The 25,765-nt window shown below is 43.7% G+C and overlaps 1 protein-coding gene across 2 annotated transcripts in view; it reads left to right on the plus strand.

Annotated features, from left to right (window-relative positions):
• ripor2 (RHO family interacting cell polarization regulator 2) overlaps positions 1–25,525 on the plus strand; it is a 118,636-nt gene extending 93,111 nt beyond the window's left edge. For both annotated transcript variants that reach the window (XM_084081342.1, XM_084081343.1), the window contains exons 7-24: positions 5,669–5,818; positions 7,271–7,334; positions 7,975–8,018; positions 8,151–8,276; positions 10,273–10,421; positions 11,316–11,445; positions 13,604–14,126; positions 14,575–14,718; positions 15,338–15,513; positions 15,884–16,125; positions 16,557–16,719; positions 17,935–18,067; positions 18,839–18,976; positions 19,956–20,150; positions 21,756–21,958; positions 22,673–22,756; positions 23,285–23,375; positions 24,124–25,525. In XM_084081342.1, coding sequence (XP_083937468.1) covers positions 5,669–5,818; positions 7,271–7,334; positions 7,975–8,018; positions 8,151–8,276; positions 10,273–10,421; positions 11,316–11,445; positions 13,604–14,126; positions 14,575–14,718; positions 15,338–15,513; positions 15,884–16,125; positions 16,557–16,719; positions 17,935–18,067; positions 18,839–18,976; positions 19,956–20,150; positions 21,756–21,958; positions 22,673–22,756; positions 23,285–23,375; positions 24,124–24,224 — 2,856 coding nt within the window. In that variant the 3' untranslated portion in view covers positions 24,225–25,525. The remainder of the gene's footprint in view (positions 1–5,668; positions 5,819–7,270; positions 7,335–7,974; positions 8,019–8,150; positions 8,277–10,272; positions 10,422–11,315; positions 11,446–13,603; positions 14,127–14,574; positions 14,719–15,337; positions 15,514–15,883; positions 16,126–16,556; positions 16,720–17,934; positions 18,068–18,838; positions 18,977–19,955; positions 20,151–21,755; positions 21,959–22,672; positions 22,757–23,284; positions 23,376–24,123) is intronic.
• Positions 25,526–25,765: the final 240 nt, after the last annotated feature.

Here is a 25,765-nt window from a genome sequence, read left to right on the forward strand (position 1 = left end):
ACTCAAATTGTAGTCATCCTTACTCACCATATGAATGTCTTTCACGTTAACGCAGCAGTCATAGGGTAGTTTTTGCCACAATATATTGATCTCCACACTTCAGAACAATGGGATTTCGGTTGAAAAAGGGGCAAGGTTTCCCTCTAAGTCTTAATGTTTTTCAGATTTTGCAGAATCGTGATTCCACCAGTTTTTTCCCCAACTTTTAACAACGAAAGGGCAACAATAACAGATCTACAAGCTCTTAGAGCATGTTCGCTATTTTCGCAGGACGACATCATCATACAATGATGTATAAAAAAGGTCTGAAGTGGTTATAGGAGCATACAAACACTACCAGTGTCATGCAGATGGTTATGTCATTCATATCCAGATATCTACTAATTTTGCGAAATTGGGCGATAATTTTAGCAAAAAATGTGTTGATCCTCAAGCTCAGCTTGTAGATCATGTCAGTGATCTAGTCGGTGCCCTAGACTGGATCACAGTCTGTTCTGAAACCAAAACCAGGCTTTCCACCGTGTGGAGATTTGGAGATTTTTTGTGTAAGGGAAAATTACCGTTGCAGATCTACAAGCTCTCAACGAGTCACAACGTGACATGTTGAGACGTAGACGTAGATCTGCTATTTTCTTTGAAAATGGTTCATGTAGAGTAAAAACTGAAAAGACACTAGTATAAAGCCCTGAGGGACTCTGGTCAACCATATAGGGTTTAAGTGGTTAACAGTGTTTTATGTCAGGTTGTGTACGTGGTGTGTGTTAAGTGTTTGTGATTGTTGGTTGGTGAACTGAGGTGTTACGGATGGTTGGAGAATCATTACCCAGCATGCCTTGCAGTGTGGCTGTGGTGAGGTTTTAGTGTGTTACCGGGTCGTCTGGTTACACCTCAACATGATGTCCCTATATAACACAAAGGACACACAAGGACACATACACACACACACACACGTGGACAGTGAGTGGATGTTTGAGGCAACATGAAACAAAAAGGATGCATTTTCAACATTATTTTTCTGTTCGACCAATTATAGATGTAATTTGAGAGAGAGAGGGGGGAGAAAGAGAGGGAATGAGAAAGGGGGAGAACGAGAAAGAGAGAGGGGGGATGAGAGCGAGCGAGGGCTGCTAAATTTGTCAAAGGTTTTATACAAAGTGAAGTGAACTGAAATACTGCTGCCATTTGTTTCAAAAGTTTATCCCAAGCTAACTTTTCTTACATGGATGCATAATGCTTTTTTTTCTGACAGCAAATGCACAATTATTATGGTTTTTGTAAAGTTAGTTTTCTCTAAGTTGTAATGTAACACAGCTCTGTTTACACATTTCTCTATTCGCCATTTAATTGTATACGTTGTTTTGTTATGATTGTTTTGTTCCACTTTTTGCTTTAGCAATGTAAACGCATGTTTTCTCATGCCAATAAAGCCCCTTTGAAATGAAAAGAGAGAGAGTTCCAGTTTAAGCCTTTTGTCCATTTTGCGATTTTATTTAAACAGGAATTCAAGTGAATTGAAGTACATTTGATGCCATGATCTGCCTTATAGTTAACCTCATGAAAAATAGTTTGTTTACGAAGTATAGAGAGATACTGTCGCTGTCTGGCAGAAACCTTGTATCTCCATATTTCTACTTCAGTCAGACAACAATTGGATTGGATTAGAATATATATTTATTAAGCAAGCTTGAGCATAGATATAGGAAGCATGAAGACGCATAGTTTGGCGTCAGGTCTCTGAATCCATTCACTCCCTGTAAGAATAACATTTTAATAAATGTTACATGCCAAATAGCATTTACAGGGAGTGAATAAAGACCCCCACGGGGATCTAGAAACAGAACCTACAGGTGGATGCCGGGGAGGTGGTGGGATGAGACTATTCATGGTAGCAGCATACGTAGCAAGCAAAGGCAGCAGATCCAGCAGATCTCAGCAACAGAGCAGCAGCAGTGTCGGCACGTCAGCCCAGCAGAAGAGCGCAACTAGAATGAACAGGTAGGCAGAGCAATGCTTATAACCCACCGACCAGGAGAAAAATGCATGTGACTAGTCACCTGGTCGGTTGGCCCAATCCCTGAGTTGCCTGGCCTGAACTAGCTCCGTAAACTGCGCCTCATTTATGTATGTTTTGTACTAAATGAACGCCCTACTTCATCATGCAAGAGTGTCGAACAAAAGTACAGTACTGAAAATAGAAGATCTACAAGCTCACAACGCCTCACGAAGAGAGGCGTTGTGAGCTTGTAGATCTGCTATTTTCACTATTTAAAAAGGGTTTTACTGTTTTTGTCCTTTTGACAGACAAGGTTTCCACCCGACAGTGACAATATACATTTAGAAGAGCCTAATGTTCATATTTCTTGCACTGCAGTGCATTTCGTGTCCCTCTGCACTTCAGTTAACAGAATATAAAGTTCTATGACTTTATTTCCCCTGCTGAGGCAAGTTCTTTTCCACAGTAAACAATGTTTTTTTTTGCAGGGGTGTACTGTTGGTCCTCTGCCCACCGGGCCCACAGCAAACAGCTGAGAATAACTGAGAAGAACAGTTGTGGAGGCTTTTTTTTTTCATAGCGGTATCGTGTGTTCAGCTGCAGTATAGAGACCAACAACATACCACCAGGCCCACTGCATGCCATGGACATACAGTATACACAACCATGCCACGGACATTACATACGCGCAACCAGGCTATATAAGGCTATTAGGGGCTGCAGTGGCTCAGGAGGTAGAGCGGCCGCTTTGGAAGGTTCCCAGTTCGATCCCAGGCTCCCCCAGAGTTAGTGCCAAAGTGTCCTTGAGCAAGACACTGAACCCCTAATTGCCCCCGATGGGCAGGCTGGTGCCTTGCAAGGTTTCCTCCGCCGTCGGTGTGTGAATGTAATGCACATTGTAAAGCGCCTTGGATAAAGGTGCTTTACAAATACATTTACCATTTATAAACTGACACAACTGTTCTACAGACATTATACACACAACCAGGTCCACTGCGTAGATAGGCTCAACTCGACTTCAACCTTGTTGTCACATCAGGTGTAAAGAAAAGTGGGTGCATTTCTTTTGTCATACAAGCTACTGCATCATTTGCGGTTTTCAGGAAAATAATAGCGATGTTTAGAAAACAAGGAAACCAGCTATGCCCATATGGCCATAGCGGTTGGATTTGTGGCTCTGAGCAATGGGATATCTGTATCTGTCAGTCCATGTCCCTTTTATGCCCATATTTGGAGATTGTGGTATATGCCCTATAGTGATGAGCGGGTCGGGTTTTTTCACGACCCGCCCCGCCCCGCGACGGAACCCAACCCGCCTCAACCCGCCCCGCGAACCCATATATAAATCTATGGCTCAAGCCGCCCCGCGACCCGCGATTTTTTTTTTATTCTGTAAAATCATGGTTAGAAAATAATCCCCAAGTATATTCAAGCTGTTTTATTGTTATTATTCTTATTCTAATTAGGAATAAAGACAAAACAAGAGCATGTGATTGTTTCAATTTTTTTTGCGTGTGAGAGCGGCTGACCCGCTCACCCACAGCCCGCATAATTGCCTCTGAAATTCTGACTCGACCCACCCGCGCCGCGGGTTGACCCGCGGGTCCCGCGGGTTACGGGTCGACCCGCTCATCACTAATGCCCAAATATATACAGTAGGCATGGCCCCTTTTGTGCCCGTATATGGAGCTGACTGATTTGTTTGTGGCTGATGCCATGACGACACATTGTGGTTAGACAACACACTTTTAATATAGGATACATGCATGAGGTACATGGTTAAAAACAACAGATAAACAAGCAGGTCCAGTGCATACCACACACACAGACACACGGTTGGTAACAGTTGAGGTGACAGTTCAACAGTCTTCACACAGGAAGCACACAGACAAAGGGGTCTACAGCCACACATCCACACATAAGACACGTATTATCAGGGTGCCAGTTAACAAACAGCATATAGTCAGTGAGTGCACTGACTGGTTGAGCTACCAGAGCTGCATGGGTTCAGTTCACTGAACCCATGCTCCTTGTTGGTTCTGAGTTAGTCTACCACAGGAAGGTAGTTAACACACTCACGCACGTTGCACACCGCCACACACACGTCCTGTGCGTGCGCGTGCGCACACACACACACACACACACACACACACACACACACACACACACACACACACACACACACACACACACACACACACTGCTGTAGTATTGCATTAAGACTGTGCCCTGGTTTTAAACAAAGAATTTACTCTAGTCTTTAATAACATTTATCAAACGTCAAAAAGTGTAAACTCTGGCAGGGTCCTTGGAGGTTTGTGAACCACGCGGCGGTACGCACACCAGTATAAGCTACCATCGCGCCTCTTGTCCCGTGTTGCTATGTTTTCATCACAGCTGACGCTCTGAGTGTTATAAACCTGGCTGAAAGCTGTGTTTTTACATGTGAATTCTTCCTGCGCCTCACCCCGGGGGGTGGTGGGATGAGACGGCGTTGGCTGTGCATAACGAGCTCTGGCAGATGCCTCCCAAATGAGCGGCGGACGCCGTCTGTCGCGCCCCCTCTCCGTGAGTGTCCCACCGGGCGGTGTGCACTGTCACTTTTAACAAAGAGAGGTTCTAATGTGGAAGTGACAAATTATGATGGAGTAGCTTGCTTCAGTGCTGTTGGGCAGAAACCTTGTATCTTCATATTTCAAATTTTCATGTCTCATTTCTTAAATGAATGCTGGTATGGTACTTCATTCCATAAATATTGAACCACTGAAAAGTATTAGCAAGACCTTGTGACTAAATAATATGAACAATTGTGTGTGTGTGTGTGTGTGTGTGTGTGTGTGTGTGTGTGTGTGTGTGTGTGTGTGTGACATGTACAAGTGTCCCTCAGGGTTGACTGGATGCTTAAGCTGAGCATTAAGCTCATTATAAAATGAAAATATGGCACCTAACACCTAAATGATACACACCAGTAATTAATGTCATTACCTTCAGCTTTGTTTACCAGTGAAAAGGGTCTATTGGTCAAGTTTTGCTCTTGGTGAAAATCAGCAGGACTGAGTCATGTGACATGCATTTGAGAGATAGAGCCCTTGAAAGCCTACTTTCAATGCCTGAAGATACTGTAGATAAAGGGTATCCTTGAATAAATGAATAAAAAGATTCGGACACAGAGACGTTCTGGATGGTGATTTGCTCACTAGATTTGTCTCATGCCCAGGGAGATTTTTGTGAATGTGTTTTCAGATTTCAGACATTATAGTAGATATTTGTGGTGGAAGGTAACTAAGTACATTTACTCAAGTACTGTACTTGAGTACAATTTTGAGGTATTTGTACTTTACACAAGTATTTCCAATTTCCAATACTTTTACTTCTACTCCAATACACCGCGTCGCTATACCGTAGATCTGCTATTTTCAAAAGTTTTGAATGTATTTTATACATACGATACCTTGTGAAATGGGACATTGGGCATAATGAGTAGTTTCCTTTTGGTACTTAAAGTACATTTTGATACCAATATTTTTGTACTTTCAGTAAATTTTGAATTCCGGACTTTTACTTGCAGTAGTACTTTTTCCACCACTGCATATTTATCATATCATTCAAATGTGCTTTGCACTGCTTGTTGACAGAATCTCGTATTTCCTCTGTGTGCGTGTGCATGGTGTCTAGGTGGACGAGCTGTACGAAGCCTTCTGCATCCAGAGCAGACTGCGGGACGGGGCCAGTAGGATGAAGCAGGCCTTCTCCTCCTCTCCCTCCACCAAGGGCACCAAGGACAGCATCGCCGAGGTCAACCGACGGTACAAGGAGTACACCGAGGTAGGAACACACACTTTCTGCAAACCGCGTATGTTGACGTCCAAAATCTTCCAAAAATTGTCTTCACTTTCCAATGGACCCTTTGTCAACAATTATGCGATTGGTCCCTGACCACTTGACCAACCTTCCGCCTTGTTCCACCCGGGTTCCACCTCCTTCTGGTTGTTTGTCGTTTGCGGTCGGGCACAAACCTCTTATCTCCATATTCAATCTTTTTGTGTTTTTTCGTAAATTATTCCCCTACTTGATCATACTACAATGTCACTCAAAAGTAGCAGATAAACAAGCTCAAAACGTGTTTTGAGCTTGTAGATCTGCTACATTTTCACTGAGGCCAAGTTAAATTAAAAATTGAACACATTAAATATCAACACCACGCAACTGAAAAATAATAAGTGTGTGTGTGTGTGTGTGTGTGTGTGTGTGTGTGTGTGTGTGTGTGTGTGTGTGTGTGTGTGTGTGTGCATACATGCACTGGCACGTATTTAGTCATCACGTGATATTATTTAAATACATGCTACAAATGGTGCGTAGACTGATTTGTAAGCAAGATGTTACTTGAAGGCACGTGTTCGCTATAATGGCCTTCCACTCCCTGTCATACACACAGACACACACACACGCGCGCGCGCACACACACACACACACACACACACACACACACACACACACACACACACACACACACACACACACACGCCTGTCATCATCGATGCTTAAATCAACTGTCCTACTTCCTCTTTAATTGTGTTCTGGATGGCTGTGTCAAGCCCGCTTCCTGACGACTTAATGACTATTGTTCCTGTTGTAGTTGTTGTGTGACAAAGAGCTGCTTACTTGTGTGTCTCTATCAATAGTTCTCAAACTTTTTGGGCTCAGGGAACCCCATACAGACTTTTCTTTTTATCCACAGAACCCCTAAATGTGTTTTAACTTTTTACTCTAGCACCTTATATCACTGGCATATTTCACTACGTTTCGTTGACATTTAACACAATTAATAGGCCCTACTATAACTTTATCAATCTCTTAAAATATTCAATATGCCGGCCTAGCCAACACCAATGAACTCGGGACTCCTGAATCGCTGCCCTCCACACTCTCCTATCTAACATCAGGGTCTTGAGCTCTACAGTGTTGCCCTGTGTTGGCTCTCACAGTGTCAGTTTGCTTGCCACTAGTTTCGGCAGCCTCATCCTTCTCTCTCGACTTTGTCTGTGACCCCTGGTAGGTCCCCGTAGACTAGAGCACCACATTTCTGACGTGGTCCGTCCATGTTCAATATCTTTGGCCTAATGCTTATCAAGCAGGGGTTCCTTGAAATTAAAAGAGTTGAGAATCCCTGATCCGTTTACCTAACTGCTGTGTGTGTGTGTGTGTGTGTGTGTGTGTGTGTGTGTGTGTGTGTGTGTGTGTGTGTGTGTGTGTGTGTGTGTGTGTGTGTGTCTATAGAACATGAACACGTTCGAGAGCGAGCTGGAGAACCTGCTCGGGGAGTTTCACATCAAAATGAAAGGTGAGACGCGATAATAACCCTACAAATAGGTTGTGGGATTTTCAAGACAATATCACCGGTGAATAATGATGGGACAAACGCGGTTTATATGTCTGGTTTTGGAAGAACACAGACTATTGACCCTTTACAACTAAATGAAACACACCCTCAATGAAAGGGCCTTTAAGTCAATGTTTCTCAAACAGTGGGTTGGGACCAATTTGGTTCCCGGACCAATTTTTATGGGTCGCGAGTAAATATCCCACTTTGTTCGTTTTTTGCTACATTATTATTATTTATTAAAGATAAAATTTGAACAAATGTTTTGTTCTAACCCAAAAAATATCTTTAATGTTATTATCTCAATCTGTGTTACGGCTTGCTGTGAAAAGGGTTTATTCCTTTCTATTTTACAGCTAATTGTATTAAATAAATGAGCCCATAATTAGATGGCTAGAATCAAAACCAACTGGGTCTCCAGGACATGAATTCAAATCCTCTGGATTCATATATGTTGTTGTGAGTTTGTGTTCGGTATCAAATTCGGATCCCAGTACAGCAAACAGTAGCTTTAGTCACTCTACCGACCCATAATGGTTCCGCTCTTTGACCTGTTTCCTCTCTAAATCGGGTATGTTTAATTGTTTTGCGTTGTTCCCAGGTCTGGCTGGCTTCGCAAGGCTCTGTCCAGGAGACCAGTATGAGGTAAGTCACTGTTCTGATTTAAAACAATGCTGCATAATGGAGGAGAACAAATATTTAGATTGTCCCAGTCTTATCTTTCTCTCAGTCTTATTTTTTCCTGACTGTTACCTCGTGGTTTTTGTGGCGTTGTAGATCTTCATGCGATACGGACGCCAGCGCTGGAAGCTGAAGGGGAGGATCGAGGTGAACTCCAGACAGAGCTGGGATGGAGAGGAGATGATCTTCATGCCTCTCATCACCGACCTCATCAACATCAAGGTACTGACACTTCTAAACCAGGGTTTCTCAACCTTAGGGACTTGTTTGTATGGGTCGAGATTAAATACGCAGTTTTTTTTGTTCTAAGGTTTTGTCTTTTCTAAAAAATTAAAAATAAAAAAAATCCTGAAATGTTCAAAAAATAAATAAAAAAAGGTCTGATGGTGCTGTAATCCAATGGACCAGCTTCATGAAGTCTCGAACTAAAAAGGTTACCCCTGTTCTAAATGTGTTTTCATCCGTCCTCTCTGCCCCCGTTGTCCTCCTGGTTTCCCATGGTGCCGCTGGGGTTAATGGAAGCCGTCGGCTCACTCATTTCAAGTGTAGAGTTTCACATAGAGGAATCAGCGCTCCGGTGTAATGTGATGAGGCTTGTCAAAGCTCATTTAATGCATGGCATCATCGCAAAACACTTCAAGCAGACCTGCAGATGCACATTTCTTTATTACAAGACCCAACATTTGGAGTGTGACAGATATATGAATAATGTTTTAATTCCATAGGAAGCATGTTGTAACAGGCTCTGCATCCTTTATTCTCCTGGTAAAATTTAGTCAGTAGGCTGCTTAATAATTCCACTAAGACTGTTTTTTTGTGTATTGTATAGGGGGTATACTGTTTGTATAATGGTTGCTTACGTTTTTGCCTAAGCATAGGGCAGGATACTGAAAGGACACGGTTATTGTGCATAAAGTTTTTTTGTCCTGCAATAGTGCAGGTTATTGTGAGGAGTGACCCATATGTCCATTTGGACACATTTGTACACTGACTCAGTTAAATTAGCAGAGTCCTTGAAATGAAAAAGTTTGAGAAACACTGACTCATAAGTTGTGACTCATAGATTATGTTTTCATATCTTTCCGGATGACCTGTCACAATCATTGTTTTTCATTTCTGTCAACGTGATCTGTCACAATAATGTTTTCATATCTGTCAAGGTGCGCTGGCACAGTAATGTTTTCACATGCACGTGCGTCATAAGACTAAACATTTGGCTTGTTTATGAAGGGAGGAACGTTCAAATTATAATTTCTTTTCATATTTCAAACTTTTTACCATGAAGTTTTTTTTGTTGGTTTTAAGATTTTCTCATTGAAATGAATAGAAACCAATGGCTTTTTTTCTAAATCGAATCGGTATGCTTTTCAAAAATGTCCAGAAAGAAATCAGAGCCATACTGTGTAACTTTTTCAATTAAACAAAAGTTATTTTGTATATAATCTTTCACTGGCATATTTTTCACAATAACTTCAATATAAATGAGTTTTTTGAGAAAAACACAATTTCAATTTGTAATCCTTTTGGTGTGACTGTCAGAGGCAGACACTCGCACCAAAATGACACAATCATCAAAAAAGTACAGCCAATGTATTTATGTATTTTGAAGTTAATGCATACCATTTCTTACAGCATTGTTGCTGCTTTTCAAAATATACTGGGTGCTAGGACCCTGCAGCATTCGTTTTTGGAGTGGTACTTCCGTGATTTTGTTTCAAACTGAATTCCGGGATTCGCAGTTCCATAAACAAACACTGTAATGACTGCAGAGCAACAACAGAGGGGTCACCAAAAAGACTACCAAAATGAATGTTACACAGTGTGACTTTAATACCTCTGTCTGACTGTGTGTGTCTTTGTGTGTGTATTACTATACTTGTGAGGACCAAACGTCCCCACAAGTATGGTAGAATATGAGAAACGGATGTTGTGAGGACCATTTTCCTGATCTTCACAAGAAAAATGGCTGTTTTATGGTTAAACAAATATTTTTAGAGGTTTACAATTAGGATAAGATTCAGGGATTAGGATTAGACATTTAAAGTTTAGCTTTAGGGGTTGGAATTAGAATAAAACATGATTTATACTTAGCTTGTAGATTTGCTATTTTTTTGGCTTTAGGCTTACGGTTAAAAATGAAATATATAAAAAATGGCATTCATAAAATGTTGATGTCCTCACAAGTATAGTAATACAAACCTGTGTGTGTGCCTGTCAGGTGACAGAGCTGAAGGGTCTGGCCACTCACCTGCTGGTGGGCAGTGTGATCTGTGAGACCAAGGAGCTGTTTACGGCCATGCCCCAGGTGGTGGCTGTGGACGTTAACGACCTGGGGACGGTCAAACTCAACCTGGAGGTCACCTGGTTGTAAGTACATCACCAAATCATCAGACAGTCTTGTATGTGACAAAGTTTGGATATTTTATTGTGATATTTTCCGTACATACTTTGTCATATGACGAATAGCAAACAATCTGCTATTTTGTATTGTTTTTATTCTGACATTTCCAAAATAGGGGTGCAAGGCTGAAAGTGATTAAAAATACGCACCTCTACTCGACATACTCACATTATATGAGGAAAGAACAGCCATTGTTATGTCAGTGTAGTAAGCAATAAAAATGTCCAGTATCTCATGCCATCTGCTGGCGTAACATGGCCATTGCATGTTTGTGCATTTTCAGTTGTGTTAAAACTAACAGCAAATTTTCATTTAGTTTTAGTCATAGTCTTTTGAATAAAATTCCATTTAGTTTTAGTAATTTGAAATGTTTTAGTTTTAGTCTAGTTTTAGTTGACTAAATAGTATTAATATTATTATTAAGATTTTAGTTAATCTCCATTTGATTTAGTCGACAAATAATTTTCGCAGGCCTTGATGGTGTCATTGGTGGATCAGCTGGCGAAAATAGCCGATCTAGATTTAAGATTGCCAATTTTCGATCTGGGTGACACCCACGTTCAGCCAAGCATAAAATGATTTGTCTTAGTTCTACTGGATCTCTTCTCCACTAGTCCCTCCCTAACATTTAGTTTTTATTTGTTGATGAAACTGTCAATATATTTGTGTTTTTGTCATCAAAGCTTCTTTTTAATTTACGTTTTTAATGTAGTTTTTGTTAGTGGAAAAAAGGCAGTCGACAAACGTTTTTCATCATAGTTTTAGTCGACAAAATGAACTGTGACAAAAATACCCCCAAATGTTTTTTTTTATGTTTACTGATCAATCCACCGTCCACTGTTGGGTCTCTCTCCATCCAGCCCGTTCGACGTAGAAGACCTTACCTTGTCCTCCGGTAATGTGAGCAAGGCCACGGCGCTGCAGAGACGGGTGTCCATCTACAGCCAGGGCACACCGGAGACACCTACCTTCCAGGATACCTCCTTCTTTGTGAGTCACACACACACATACACAGAGTACCTAACACACTGTTTCCCAAACAGTGGGTCGGGAGTCTCGAACAATAGTCATGCCCCCCTTTTTTTTCTCCCTACATTAAAAAAAAGATATACATACATATATTATGGGTCTGGGGTGAACATCCATTGCAAGTGTAGACCAGAGTCAACATGTGATGATAGCGAGGAATATTAAACAAAATGATGTAGGCTATAATATACTGTACTCCCACTGCGCAGTACAATGTGCAAAACCTCCGTTTATGTCGTCCACACGGCAACGCAAATACAGCGTTTAAAAATATCTTCACTGTGGCCGGAGCTTTCAAATTTGTTCGTTTTCAGGAGACAAAAACGCCTTTTGAGACGAACCCCCCAAACGCATATAAAAAGCTACGTTTAGAAAAATACCTGTGGACATAATGGCCTTAGTTGCACACTGAAATTAACCACTCTACAATCCCACAACACATCGCGCTGCAACGGATTGTCTGTATCCTTATTAACTCTGGATTAATAAGGATTTCATCATTTTGTGAACCCTATATTGGTTTTCCTGGCTGATATAGTAATGAATTATTAGACATTTTGTTGTTTAGGGAAGATGAAATTCCCTCTAGCCCTGTTATCTGTGAAACAGCGGTTTTGTTTGCTAGCTAATCTGGATGGTTATAAAGCAGTCAAGGACCCCCATATTGATAAGGCTGTGGGTTAGAAAAAAGTTTGTGCCAGGGACATATATATATGGATAATATATATTTTTTCAAATCCTTTTCTTAAATATGGTGTCTCAGCCGTATGCTGTGCATCTATCTAGTGTCAGTGTGTTTGGGGGTGTACTAATATGGCTGCCAAGTGGCTTTTTAGGTCGATATTTGATGGATTTGAGATGCAAACTGCTCATTATTCATAGGTTTATTTGACCCCTTTGTTGTCTATGTACATCCCTAATACTTTGACCATCGGAGCCTGTGGTTTGTACTCATCTAAACTCCCAACTAACAACACCCATTCCCCCCGATATCCTCTCCTGTCCCTGTCCATGTCCCCATGTCCCAACCTCTTACTCGACCCCCCGATCCATCCCTAAACCCATTTGCCTGTTGCACGTTTGCGTAAAGAAGTGGCGGCCGCATCCCGTGGAACGCCAGCGTCTGTCCTTCCTGCATGCGCTCCGAGACACCTTGCTGGAGAAACTGAGGCGCAGTCGCTCGTTCGGCGACCTGGCCTCGCTCCGGCCGAGGCCCAAGTCCAGCCTGGAGGTCTACGTGAGTGCAGTGTGGACCCCCCCCCCTGCTACCTACCACCACCCCCCTCCTAACCACCCCCTCCCGCCTTCACCCGGTGTGACTTTGTGGCCATTTTGTGTTGACGTGACGGCTTCAGTCGGTGCATGTGGGCTGTTTGTGTTTGCATGGTGTTGATCTTCATTTCTGGTTGCTGTTGAAGTTGGTCTTCTACATGGATTCTCTGCTGAGTGCACAGATTGGACAGAGTTTGGCTCCTGCTTTAGCAAGACTAGATTAACGGAGATACAGCACGTTTAGTCAGAGGGATCCTTTAGGATTTTGACGATTCCGGTTCCTTAACGATTCCCTCTTAACGATCCAATTCCTTAACGGTTCCCTTTAACAATTCCTATAATATACTGTATACCTCACTGGTTCTCAGAGTGAGGTACAGGGACACTCTGGGTTTCTTGAGTGGGCTCCAAATGGACCCCTGAGAGTTACTCTGAGAGTGTACATTTTGACACTCTCAGAGTTATGGGGGTCCTTCAAATGAAAACGTTTTAAGAACCACCGGTATTGTAATTGTATAGCAGACGTGAAGTCCACATGCCAGCTCTGACAATGTGATAAAACCGGTTATAGAAAACGGTTCCAATTGTGACGATGGAACCGATTCCGGTTCCTTGATGTTGGATCATCTGGTTCCTCCTTTTCCTCCGGTTCTGGATCCCAACCCTAGTCAAAGGTTAGAACAGGCGGAGGGCGACCACATTATGATCTACAAGGTGATCGATTTGGGCCTATTGAGGCGATCAAAAACAACCATTATTGTTTGGTGTGAATAAAACGTTTTCCCCCAGATAGTGCTAGTATTATTATTAGTATCTTTTTTTACAGTTCTTGTCTCTGTGTCTCCAGTCCACGCTGCCGGACGACATCTTCGAGAACGGCTGCTGCGGGGGGATGGCCGAGTGCAAGCGCCTGTCCTTCACCTTCTCCGACACGTCGGCGGGCTCCACGTCGGCCAGCCCCAGCCCCGCCCCCAGCGCCCACTCCACGGCCCAGTCCAACCCGGAGATCACCGTCACGCCGCCCGAGACGGAACACCACCACCCTCCGCCACCCGCGGCCCCGGCCCACCACCACGCCACGCCCCCTCACGCCATCGCCACCCAGAGGCGGGAGGACTCCATCGCCGAGGAGGAGAACGCCGAGGAGGAGGAGGGGGAGGAGGGGGAGGACGGCGAGTCGAGCAGCGGCGGGAGCCGCGCCAACACCGCCAGCCTGGCCAGCGGCGACGAGGCCAACGGCGCCGGCGACCTGGACTCGGAGTGGGAGCGCACGGAGTCCCAGCGCCGGCGCTCGGGCTCGGGGGCGGCGTCCCTGTGCTCGGAGGGCCGCCTCTCGGCCGTGGCGCCCGAGGACGTGTTCCTGGACCAAGGTTATTAATATTGTTTGTTTTTTTTGCATTTTCCACGATTTTTTATTTTTTTTACTCAATGTTTTTCCATTTCAGTTTAGTTTTGATTTTTTTTTTTAAAGCGGGTTAAGTTTTATTTATTTTTTTAGTTTAGTTTTAGTGTTATTTTTTCTATATTGAAATATGGGGTATGTGTCAAAAAGCTCAGAAACACACTGAGTAGATCGCCTATGTTCACCATTTCTTTAAGACAAATATTGGCTATAATGATAAAGACTAAAACCAAGGACATGATATGATTTTAGTTAGTTTTATCACACAATACAGTTTCAGCTAGTCAGCGTTTATTTGTAAAGCCTCATTTTTGTCTTTTTTTTTATTTCAGCTAACCAGAATATTTAGTCAGTAGTACTTGTGGTTAGTTTGGGTTAGTTTTAGTTAACAATACTCTGTTCCCTGGACAATGCAGACGAGGAGCTGAAGCCGTTGGAGCTGGACACGGAGGAGGCCGGCAGCCTCACCAGGCAGCTGGTACGCAGGCTCACCTCGTCCGAGATCGACACGCCAGCGCAGGGCGCCGCCGCCGGGGGCACCGCAGCCGTCTCCTCTTCGGGTAAGGCTTGTCATGATTATTTTGAGCTAATATAATATGTTGCATAACTGTTGGAACTGTTCCCATTCGTCTGTATGAAAACGGCTGGATGAAACGATCAGAAATGCCGTATTTTCCATCATTATTTTCGCGTTGTTGTCTACGCTCTCTTAACCACTAATCAACCTGCCGTTTCTCTTTTTATGGCATTTATGGCAAATTTAGAAGAATGTTCTACATATAGATCAGATATTTCTGCTTTTTAGGACAGTTTTTTGAAAGTATAACATTAATGTTATACTATGTATTTTTGGCCCAGACATGTTATTTTCAAAGGCAGACAATTAATGTCTACAAGGTCGCGATGACCTCGTTGACATTTGTGAAACCACACAGTGCAACCCTCCTAACCCTGCAACCATCAGGGGATAGATCATACTTGAAAATCTAAGAAAAAAATAAAAATCGCTGGCACTGGGCAAACACAGACAGAAGTAAGTCTGGCACTGGATGAGTTAAAGGCCAACGTAATTGTAATTTTGCTTTATGTTCCTATGTTCAATGTCAAAAAGAGTATCGAATCATGATTTGCCAATTATTTGAATGACAATCACCAACTAAACTGTGTTGCCGGTGACAGGCGTGTCGTCAGGGTGCTCAGGCTGGCCGAGTGAGGCCGGCAGCAGGGTGCTGATGGAGGCCGGTCTGGAGGAGTCCATCCAGAGTCTGCTCATGAGGCTGGAGGCTCTGACGCAGCGCTGCCGCGAGCTACAGGACCTGGAGCAGGAGGTCATGCGCTTGGAGGACCTGCTCAAGGTGAGGCGCTGCTTTTAGCTTTTATCAAACAAAAGAATAGCCAGCTCTCCGAAGTCCTTCTTCTGGCTCTATTTTAATTCATAATACAGGCACGGGAATACAGGGGGATGCAGGCGTCAGCGTGTTTCAGAGGAGTGGACTCGAGACTAGGACTTGAGACTCGAGTCACAAATTTGACGACTTTAGGCTCACTTGATTAAACTTCAACGCCAATGACTCGTGACTTGACTGATGCGAGGTTCTTGGTTTACCTATGATCCTAGGTTACTGAGGCACTACACTGTCTCTCTGCTTTTGATGTATGTGTGTACGTTGCTTATTGTAAGAGCATCTGCTAAATGCCTAAATTGTAACGCTGTGGGTCCATCAGTGTCGTCTGCCGGGCCATCGCAGCCGCTCGTCCAGCCTCAGCCTGACGGTGGAGAGCGCCCTGGAGAGCTTCGACTTCCTCAACACGTCCGACTTCGACGACGAGGACACGGGGGACGACCCACCCCCCGTGGTGGTGGGTGGGGGGGGCGGGACCCCCGCCTCCGCCCCCACCTCTGCCACCGGACCCCATACCCCCGCACACAGGCCCCCCTTGTTTGACGTGGAGGGAGACGCCATCGGGTGAGTGTTGGTGGTAATGTTGTTAACCCTGTAATGTGGCTGTAGACCACCGGTTCTCAATGTGGGGTCCGATTGATAAGGACTGATTGGTAGTTAGGAGGAACCAAATGGACCCTTTGCCCGGTCTGTAACTCTCAGAGTTAAGGGATTTTACAGTGTGGATTGGGGTCCCAGAGATAGAAATCATAATATGATGTATTTTATTTGTTAATTAAATCACTCTTTTGACTGATATGAACAAAGCACTATAATGTTTTTAATGTATTTATTATATGGTATTATGTGACTACTGCTGATGAATCTAACCATGGTATGGACGGTCTGGCCTCACAATAAATAATTTTAGTTCTCTGGTCATTCTTGTAGCATTCCTGTGTTATATAAGTGACCCCTAGTGGTGATTGTGTTGTATGTCTCGTATTGACTCCCAGGGGCCAGCATCCAGAGGCCAGGGGCCACCTGAGTGAAGCCTTGACGGAGGACACGGGGGTGGGCAACAGCGTGGCCGGAAGCCCCCTACCCCTCACCACGGGCAACGAGAACCTGGACGTGGCTATCGTCATCCACCTGCAGTACTGCAACCACCTGGTCCAGGTACACGACATTCAGTGTTCATTTTGACAGCAACTTTTGATTTAGTTTTAGTCATAGTCTTTTTGAATTAAATTCTGTTTAGTTTTTGTCATATTTCAGTCATCTGAAATGTTTTAGTTTTAGTCTTGACTAAATATGAGATTTTAGTCGACTAAATCTGCAGTTGATTTAGTCGACTAAAATGTATTCTGGCAGGCCGTGATGGTGCCATAATGCGTGATTTATACTTAGCTGCGTTCTGAGAATAGCCGATCTACAAGCTTACTATGTTTCACAACACTAGCTTGTAGATCTGCTTTTTCTTAAAAGATCTTGACATTTTCTTTTTTAATAGTTTTGAAGCAATTCAACACTAATCTTGAATGGGGTTCCCTGGCACGAAATATTTTCAGATGGGACCACATTTTCAGTATATTAATTATTATATATATATTATTTTTAGCGGTGCCAACCGCTCTATACGTGGCTTTGACACCGTGTCTGTGTGTCTGTGTGTCTGTGTGTCTGTGTGTCTGTGTGTCCGTCTGTGTGTCTGTGTGTCCGTATGAGCCCGGGATGAGCACGGCAAAGAAGCAACACATACAAACACACGCAAACACACACACACACACACACACACACACACACACACACACACGGACTTGGAGATTGCCTATACCATCTCTCCTCTCATTGGCCACACGTGCCACCGGTTATCAAAGAGGGGTCCAGGGACCCCCAGGGACGTCCGCCCGTATGAGCACGGGATGAGCATGGGATTTTAAACAGCTATAACTCCAGTTTGCAGCATGCCACCAAGTCCAAATTTGGTATGTGGACTTAGACCACCAATACGGGACCAGCATCAATTGCTCAAGCCCCGCCCCCTCTGTCTTCCCATTGGCTGGCCTTTAAACAGCCATAACTCAAGTTCGCAGCATGCTACGGAGTACAAATTTTGTACATGGACTAAAACCACCAATAGGGACGAACTGTAATTACTTAAGCCCCGCCCCCTCTGTCTGCCCATTGGCTGGCCTTTAAACAGCCATCATTCCAGTTTGCAGCATGCCACCAAGTACAAATTTGGTAAGTGGACTCAGACCACCAATAGGGACGAACTGAAATGAGTTAAGCCCCGCCGCAAAGGCACCGCTTCCTTCACACGGGGTGTGATTTTTACTACAGTATACAGTAAATGTAACCTGTGTGTTGTTTGTGTGCGTTTGTTCACAGCTGCTGAGCAGCGGGGTGAGCGGGGTGCAGAGGCGTGGGGTGTTGCAGAAGCTGTCGGAACAGACCCAGCTGTTAGAGGACCTGGGAGAGATCAGCCCGGACAGACTGGGAGCCAGCATGACCGCCGGGGACGGTCGGTACCGCGTTCATTATGACCCCTGGTTATAAATTAAACGTCTTGACCCATTCAATCCGGGAACGCATCTGTGTCATTTTTAGATTTTAGCTATAACCATTATTTTAGGCCTGGGCCGTAGCGTGACGGTCCAGGCACCCTAGGCTGCAATGCCAGCCTGACAGCGTGTCGCGGGTTCGACTCCCGTTCCCGACGACCTTTGCTGCATGTCACCCCCCATCTCTATCCCTATTTCCTGTCAGCCTACTTTCCCTGTCCCTCTCTAAATAAAGGTATAAAAAGCCCCCAAAAAAATCTTTAAAAAAAGAAAATAACTATTATTTTATACTTTGGCTATTCAAAAATAGCAGATCTACAAGCTCATGGCGCGGCACCGAGTGCCGCGCCATGAGCTTGTAGTTCTGCTATTTTTTGTCCGCCCTGAGATTGGGAGGTTGGGGTTCAATCCCCCGGCCGTGTCATGTCCAGAGGGTGTACTTGTACGTCAAGCAGGCTCACACTATAGAAACAGGAGATGGGCTCCTGCCGTATGGGCCTCATGGAGGCTACTTAACCTCCATATGTCAATAGTAATCATTGGTACTGTATAGTGTTTGTTCAGTAGTCTCTCCTTCATAAAGAGAAAGTACATTTTCAGGTGGGTTGGCCTATTTCATCCAATCAGGAGAGAGTATCAATGTATCAACTTCAATTTGATAGTGATCCAATTCCAATCGTGTCTGTTCACTTATTTGCGTCGTCACTTCCAATTTCCCTTGTGTGTTTCAGTGCTGCCCAGGCTAGCGGAGCGGCCGGGGCTGATGGCGTTGTGGTCAGAGTGCAGTGGAGCCGGGGGAGTGTTCCACACCACGCTGGACACACTGCTCACACACATGGTCCAACGCTACGCACACGCTGCACACGCAGGTACCACCAACACACACACACACTGCACACACACACACAACTCACTGCACACACAGGTACCACCAGCACGTGCACGCACACACGCATGCACACACACACACACACACACACACACACACACACACACACACACACACACACACACACACACACACACACACACACACACACACACACACACAGAGGTTGGCACCAGGACGGATTTCACATAATCCATTTTATGTCTCTTTTCCCTTTTCTTAATTTTTTCACCCAGAAAATTCTAAGCAACTTATACACTATTCATACTAGTCTTCACGGTAGTCACATTTATACTGTATTATGCTGTGCTGTACATGATTAAAAATCCCACCAATGGGAAAGAAAATGGCCAGAAGGCGAATGTTTCGAATAACTAATGCAATGAAATGAGAATAACTAGAGCATTGCCGTTTGGGAACGGGTCGTTTTGTTGACTCCCGGTATCGCTGTGTGCAGCATTGTTGGGGGGCATGCCTGTTCAGAAAATGGCCATTTCTTGGCCCCCGTAAATGATGCTTGTAGCATTGTAGATCCATGGTATGGCTGCTTGCAGCCAGTCTTAATTTTGTCGACTAAAACTGTTCGTCGACTACCGTTTTTCATTGACAAAAACGAAATACAAACTAAGCTATGACGATGACTAAAACTATGACTAAATATATTGCTAATTTCGTCAACAAATAAAAACTAGACTAAAAAAAGAGATCCAGTAGAACTGAGGCAAGTTCGCAGGTGTCGCACTCCGAAAACAGAAGTATAAATCAGGCGTTACGATGCCATCACGGCCCACCAAAATACATTTTAGTCGACTAAAACAGCTGTAGATTTAGTTGACTACAATCTTATGTTATTTAGTCATCTAAAACTAGACTAAAACTAAAACATTTCAGATGACTAAAATAGGACTTAAATGGACGTCATAATAATTAGATGTCATAACGTCCCCTCTGTCCTCCAGTCATAGGTGCCGTGGTTGGGGAGATGGTGGACAGAGGTGACCTGCCGTGGACGGGAGGACCCCCTGCCTGTGCCACCGCCTCGTCCTCGCCGTCCCACCAGGACGTCCTCCTGACCGTCTTTCAGTTCCACGGCTACGTCCAGCGGCACGACGTCCACCACATGGAGACACATCTGCAGCATCTGGCCAGAGAGGGTGAGGACGATTTGATTGGTTCAATACTTTATTAAGTCTGAAATGTCAACAGCACGAGGCACTTTAGACATTAAAGGGATAGTTCACCCCACCAAAAAAATATTAGTCACCCCATGACTTGAATTCATGGATTTTCTTTTGTTTTTGTCGCATTCCTAAGCCAATAATTGTCTCCTACCAGAACCGCTGGCGGTCATCAAATTATTGTCTTAGGAATGCGACAAAAACGAAAAAATATCCATGAATTCAATCCTCCATGGGGTGACTATTCGATGGGAAAAAAGTCTTTTTGGGGGTGAACTATCCCTTAAAGGCTAAACACATAAAGAATTAACACAATAATACATGTCATCAACAAATACAAACACTATATCGTCTGTGTCGGGTGGAAACCTCATATATTCAAAACTATTACTAATTACTTTTGATGCTTTTGTGTGACACTGTAGTACAGTATGATCAAGTAGGGCATTAATTTACGAAAAAACACAAAAAGTTAGAATATGGAGATAAGAGATTTCTGCCCGACAGCAATGATATGTACTGTACAAAGGAGATGTGAAATTACATTTACCTCCCCTTGTGGTCTCCTGAGGAGGTGGTGATCAAACTTCAGTTGACAATGAATAGTCGTACAAATCATTGCAATTAAGCGTGTTTTTGGTATTGAACATCGGAACATAATACAATTTTAATTAGTTTTACTTTTAGGCTTTGTAAACTAAAATTGTACAGGGCAGATATGACAAATAACTTCAATAAATAAAGAAATGCATTTTATCATTTTATACTAATGTATGTATTTTATTGTAGATCTACATCTACATTGAAATGTTTTATTCAAATTATTATTATTATCGATTATTATTATTGTTAAATAACTGAGTAAATCTATTAGTTCAGTTAACTGTTGCACCTGTATTGTAAAGTTTGTCTGTGTGTTATGTATGCATGTCTCGCTGTACACAAATTTGTCCAGCAGAGGGTGCTCAAAGGTTGTTTAACACTGTGCTTCCCAAACATTTTGGATGGCAAACCAAGAGAGAAGTTTTATGTGTACCCAGGACCCAAACTATAGTGAAAATAGTCCCAAACTAGTGAAAATATAGCCTATCCACTATTTGACTACTTGTTTTGATAACTTTCTCAAAAGAATGGAATTTTTTATATATTTTTTTATTTATGTATTTTTTTGAAAAAATAAATATATATTTAAAATCTTTGGGGATTTTTTTTTAAAATGTTTTGAAATAATGATTAAAAACAAAATGTAGGAAACAAAAAACAAAGGTATATTTTCTCACGACCCATAAAAATGGGTCGTGCGAAAATTAGGTCCCTGCGACACAAAAATTAGGTCCCTGGCCCACTGTTTGGGAAACACTGGTTTAACACCTGTCCCTCTGTCATGTGGGTTTACATTTTTTAATTTTTTTATTCAGCATAGATGGGGCACAAAACATATTCAGTACATATGCCTTTTTTCCCCCTACACAAATACAGACGATACAGTACAAATACAGAACATTTCCCACCCGACAAATACATGGCATTTCATACACAACATTAATGGTATAATTAACATTGAGTTAAACCCGTCCCCAGGCGTGTTCGCCGAGGCCCTGAGCAGCGGGGACTGCAGCCGGTGCCTGGCGGAGCTGGCCGAGGTGCGTGCGTCGTCGCTGTGGCCCCGGGGGGCCACGCTGAGGGCCCTGGCGTCCCTGCTCACTCACGAGGACCCCCAGGTCAACAAAGCTGCCGCCGACTACCTCTCGTCAGCAGCGTCGCACGCACACTTCAGGAGCACGGTCAGTGTCACTGCTGTTATCTCTGTGTGTCACGTGTGTATCCATGTCTCTCCGGCTCTTAACCCATTGAGACCTGAAGCCGATTCTACATGTCTCCTAAATCTCAACAGTTTTCTGAAAAACGTATGTTTCTATGTCAGTGGTGCTCAATCTTTTTCATGTCAAGGACCCCCAAAATGATATGAATTTAGCCACGGACCCCCATCAAAAAATTTTTTTTCCAGGGACCCCCCAGAAGCAAAGATTTGAGTTAAAAATGTTCGCTTTAAAAATGTATATATTCAAAGATTTGCACACATTTTCACAAATTTTCAAAAATAGCAGATCTACAAGCTCGTAGCGCGGCACTCGGTGCCGCGCTATGAGCTTGTATATCTGCTATTTTTGAATAGCCCAAAGTGTAAAATAATGCTTTTTAGCTCAAATCTAAAAATGACAGTTGCAGGTTAATGGGTTAAGTAAACAGAAAGTGCATTTTTCAGGTCAGGATACCAATTTTATCCAATCAGGAGTTAACAGTGTGTGTGTGTGTGTGTGTGTGTGTGTGTGTGTGTGTGTGTGTGTGTGTGTGTGTGTGTGTGTGTGTGTGTGTGTGTGTGTGTGTGTGTGTGTGTGTGTGTGTGTGTGTGTGTGTGTGTGTGTGTGTGTGTGTGTGTGTGTGTGTGTGTGTGTGTGTGTGTGTGTGTGTGTGTGTGTGTTGTGTCGTGTCCACAGGCGATAGACCACTACACCCAGGCACTGTCTGAGGCAGGAGTTCAGAGCCAGAGGGCTGCCTGCTCTGCCCTGAGCTGTCTCCAGGTCAGTCAAACCCCAATGCGTTGTTGAGCAATGAGCGGAGCCCCTCAGGGCTCTACACTAGCATGTTTTTAAAAATATCGATATTGAGATTAATAATCAATCTCTATTTTGGGCATGTCATTATAGGCGAAGAGCTTCACAAAATGTCACAAACATTTCTTTTTTTTTCAAAACTTGTGAAAGTAGCAGATCTGCAAGCTCACAAGGCATCGCGACAGCATCTTCTATTTTCACTGTTTGTTTATTCAGCTTTCAGCATAATCACAATATAATTACAATTATATTTTTGATTACAATACAATTACAATATAAAACTTCTATGCATGACACCGCTGTGCAATGAAGTATATAATCTCTGGAAACCTCATACTGTACGTCCAATGCTGTTCATTTAGAATAGCAAAAGTAGCAGATCTCAAACAAGCTCAAAATGTGTCGAGCTTGCAGATCTGCTCCTCTCGATGCTTTCGCGTGACGCTGTAGTGTGATCAAGTAGGGTGTTCATTTACGAAATGAAATTGTGTGCAGGCGGTGGAGAGCATCAAGGCGGTCATAGCGCTGTGTGACTCGGCCGACGAGGAGCTGCGACACGTCGCCTTTGAGACCCTGCTCACTTTCGGTAAGGCCGCGCCCCTTTTGTGCCAGCCAATGAAATCTTAAAATAACACAGATGCTTTCCCGGTCTTAAAGGTTTCATGACGTTCAGTTTTACCACACATTAAAAGTCTTTGTCATGGTCCTTCAAACGTGTATAAAAAGTTTTAACAAAACAATCCACTCCATTGATCCATGGCAGGTGTTTTTCTCTCACATTTCTAAAGCCTTTTCAACTGCAATGAAAAAAGAAATCTTTGCCTGCGGGTGTCGCTGGTGAGGGATTTTGCCTGTCAATCATCGCCTCTGCTCCGCCCCCCCCAAAGGAAAGGATAGTGGAGGGGAGGGCCGAGGAGGAGAGTGGGCGGGATTAATCGACTGTGACCTCACTGTCGAAGGGCCAAGCTCAGATTACTTTTCAGCCTGATTATTCAGAAAACCCCAGACCACAGAAAATCCACTGAATGTTCAAAGTTCAGATTTTTGGGGTGTAATTGAGGTCATAAAACCCCCAAAAAAACATAAAAAATAAAAAAAGTTAAAATGAATGTCATAGAACCTTTAATGGCTTAATGAACAATACATATCGATGTAATGTAAATACACTGGGACTGCAACTACTTGCAACCATTATCCCCAAATGGCACCCTTCTGCAACTGGTCAGTCCAGACCGCTGCAATTTCTTGGAACTGGTTGTAAGTTGCATTGGTGTGGACTATGGGTAGATAAGTGTTAATCAAAATTAACACTTATCTTTCCTTCCCCGTGGCAGGTGAGGAGGGCCGCTTGGCGTACGAACAGCTGGACACGGTGCCGGGCGAAATGATCCGCCTGGGCACGCGGCGAGGGAACGCCGTCACCACTGCCTTCTGAGCCACTGTGCCACCGAGACCCCCCCCCCCCCCCCATCATCATCTCCCCCCAAACACCTTCCACCACCACGTTCAACACCACCCACCACCACGTTCAACACCACCACCCACCACGTCCAACACTGTCCCCTCGCAGTTCTGTCGGTCCTCAAGTCCTTAAGTCGCAATAGGCTCTATGCACAGCAGCCATATTGAAAAGGAATTGGGCCTCTTCCTTACTTCCTTCACAGGTGTTGCCAATGATAACTAATGAAGGCTCTGTTCCATTCTGGTCAAACAGAGTCAGGGTGCTGATATTGTGCGTGTTGGCTCACTGGAAACACCCTGCTACACCAGTGGGTCTCAAAGTGTGGACCAGGGACCCTCATGGTTCCTTGAGGGGGTTCCAAATGGCCCCTTACGGGTGTGTAACTCTGAACTTATGGGGGTCCTTGAAATCAAAATGTTTGAGAACCACTGTGCTACACTAAATGGAACGGAGCCTTAATTAGGATCATTGGTAACACCTATGAAGGATGTAAGAAAGAGGCCCAATTTATTTCCAATATGGCTAGAGCCCATCGCATTTCAACGTTCGGTGGGTGACTAATGTTAATGTGACATCTCTGTATCATAGCGTACGCCGGCCGTCCACCACCTCCACCCACCCCCCCACTAACTCGCTGCTTTTCTGAGCCAGGCTTAACTTGGAGGCAAACTGGAACGACTTGGACGGGTGTTGGAGCTTGAGGGCAGATTTCATCCTCTCTGCTCCCTCGAGAGGAACATATCGGCCATCAGACTATCCCTGGGGAGCCTAGTGTTGGTTTATTATGGATTATAGGCCATGATGGGACCCTCATATCTCTTGAGAGTGTACACATCATTTTGTACACTCTCAGAGTTACAGACTCCGTCATTTAGCTGGGGGGACCCCCTGGAACAACCTCAAGGGACCCCCACTCCGGATCCCACTTTGAGAACCACTGTTTTAAACACCTGCATTACGAACTGTGGGTCACTCACACAAACCACTGTCCTGAAATCAAATAAGCCATCCTCATCTGCACAACAATGTAGGGCCGGGGCGATTATTAATTTTTCAAACGATTATTTGAAACTTAACTTACGATTAATGAACGATTTATACAAAAAAATAAAATAGTGGAAAATAGCAGATCAAACTTGCAGAGCTCTCTGAACTTGGTTGTACGCCACCATTGATTAAACATTTAGCCCTGTAGGCCTATCATACATTTTGTACAGACTTAATTGATTTAGTCTATTGGAAAAAATCTATTAGAATTTCTTCGGGTTTTAAAACGTTATAATAAAAAAAAAACTGCTTCTCGATCATTAGATGAACCTACATGAGCTTTGACATATTTTCGGTTAATTGCCCCAGCCCTAATGCAATTTTTCTGGATCACTAGACTCACCATTAATCGTCATCACGATTGTCCAGCACAGTGTCACAGTTGTGTTATTCTGTATCCTAATTAATATCTTTGTGTAATCACTGTTTTATTTTATGATGGGCTTTTCTTTCTTTCAAAACTTTTT

Source organism: Gymnoscopelus microlampas (assembly GCF_963454915.1).
Source record: "Gymnoscopelus microlampas genome assembly, chromosome: 15".
Taxonomy (NCBI): domain Eukaryota; kingdom Metazoa; phylum Chordata; class Actinopteri; order Myctophiformes; family Myctophidae; genus Gymnoscopelus; species Gymnoscopelus microlampas.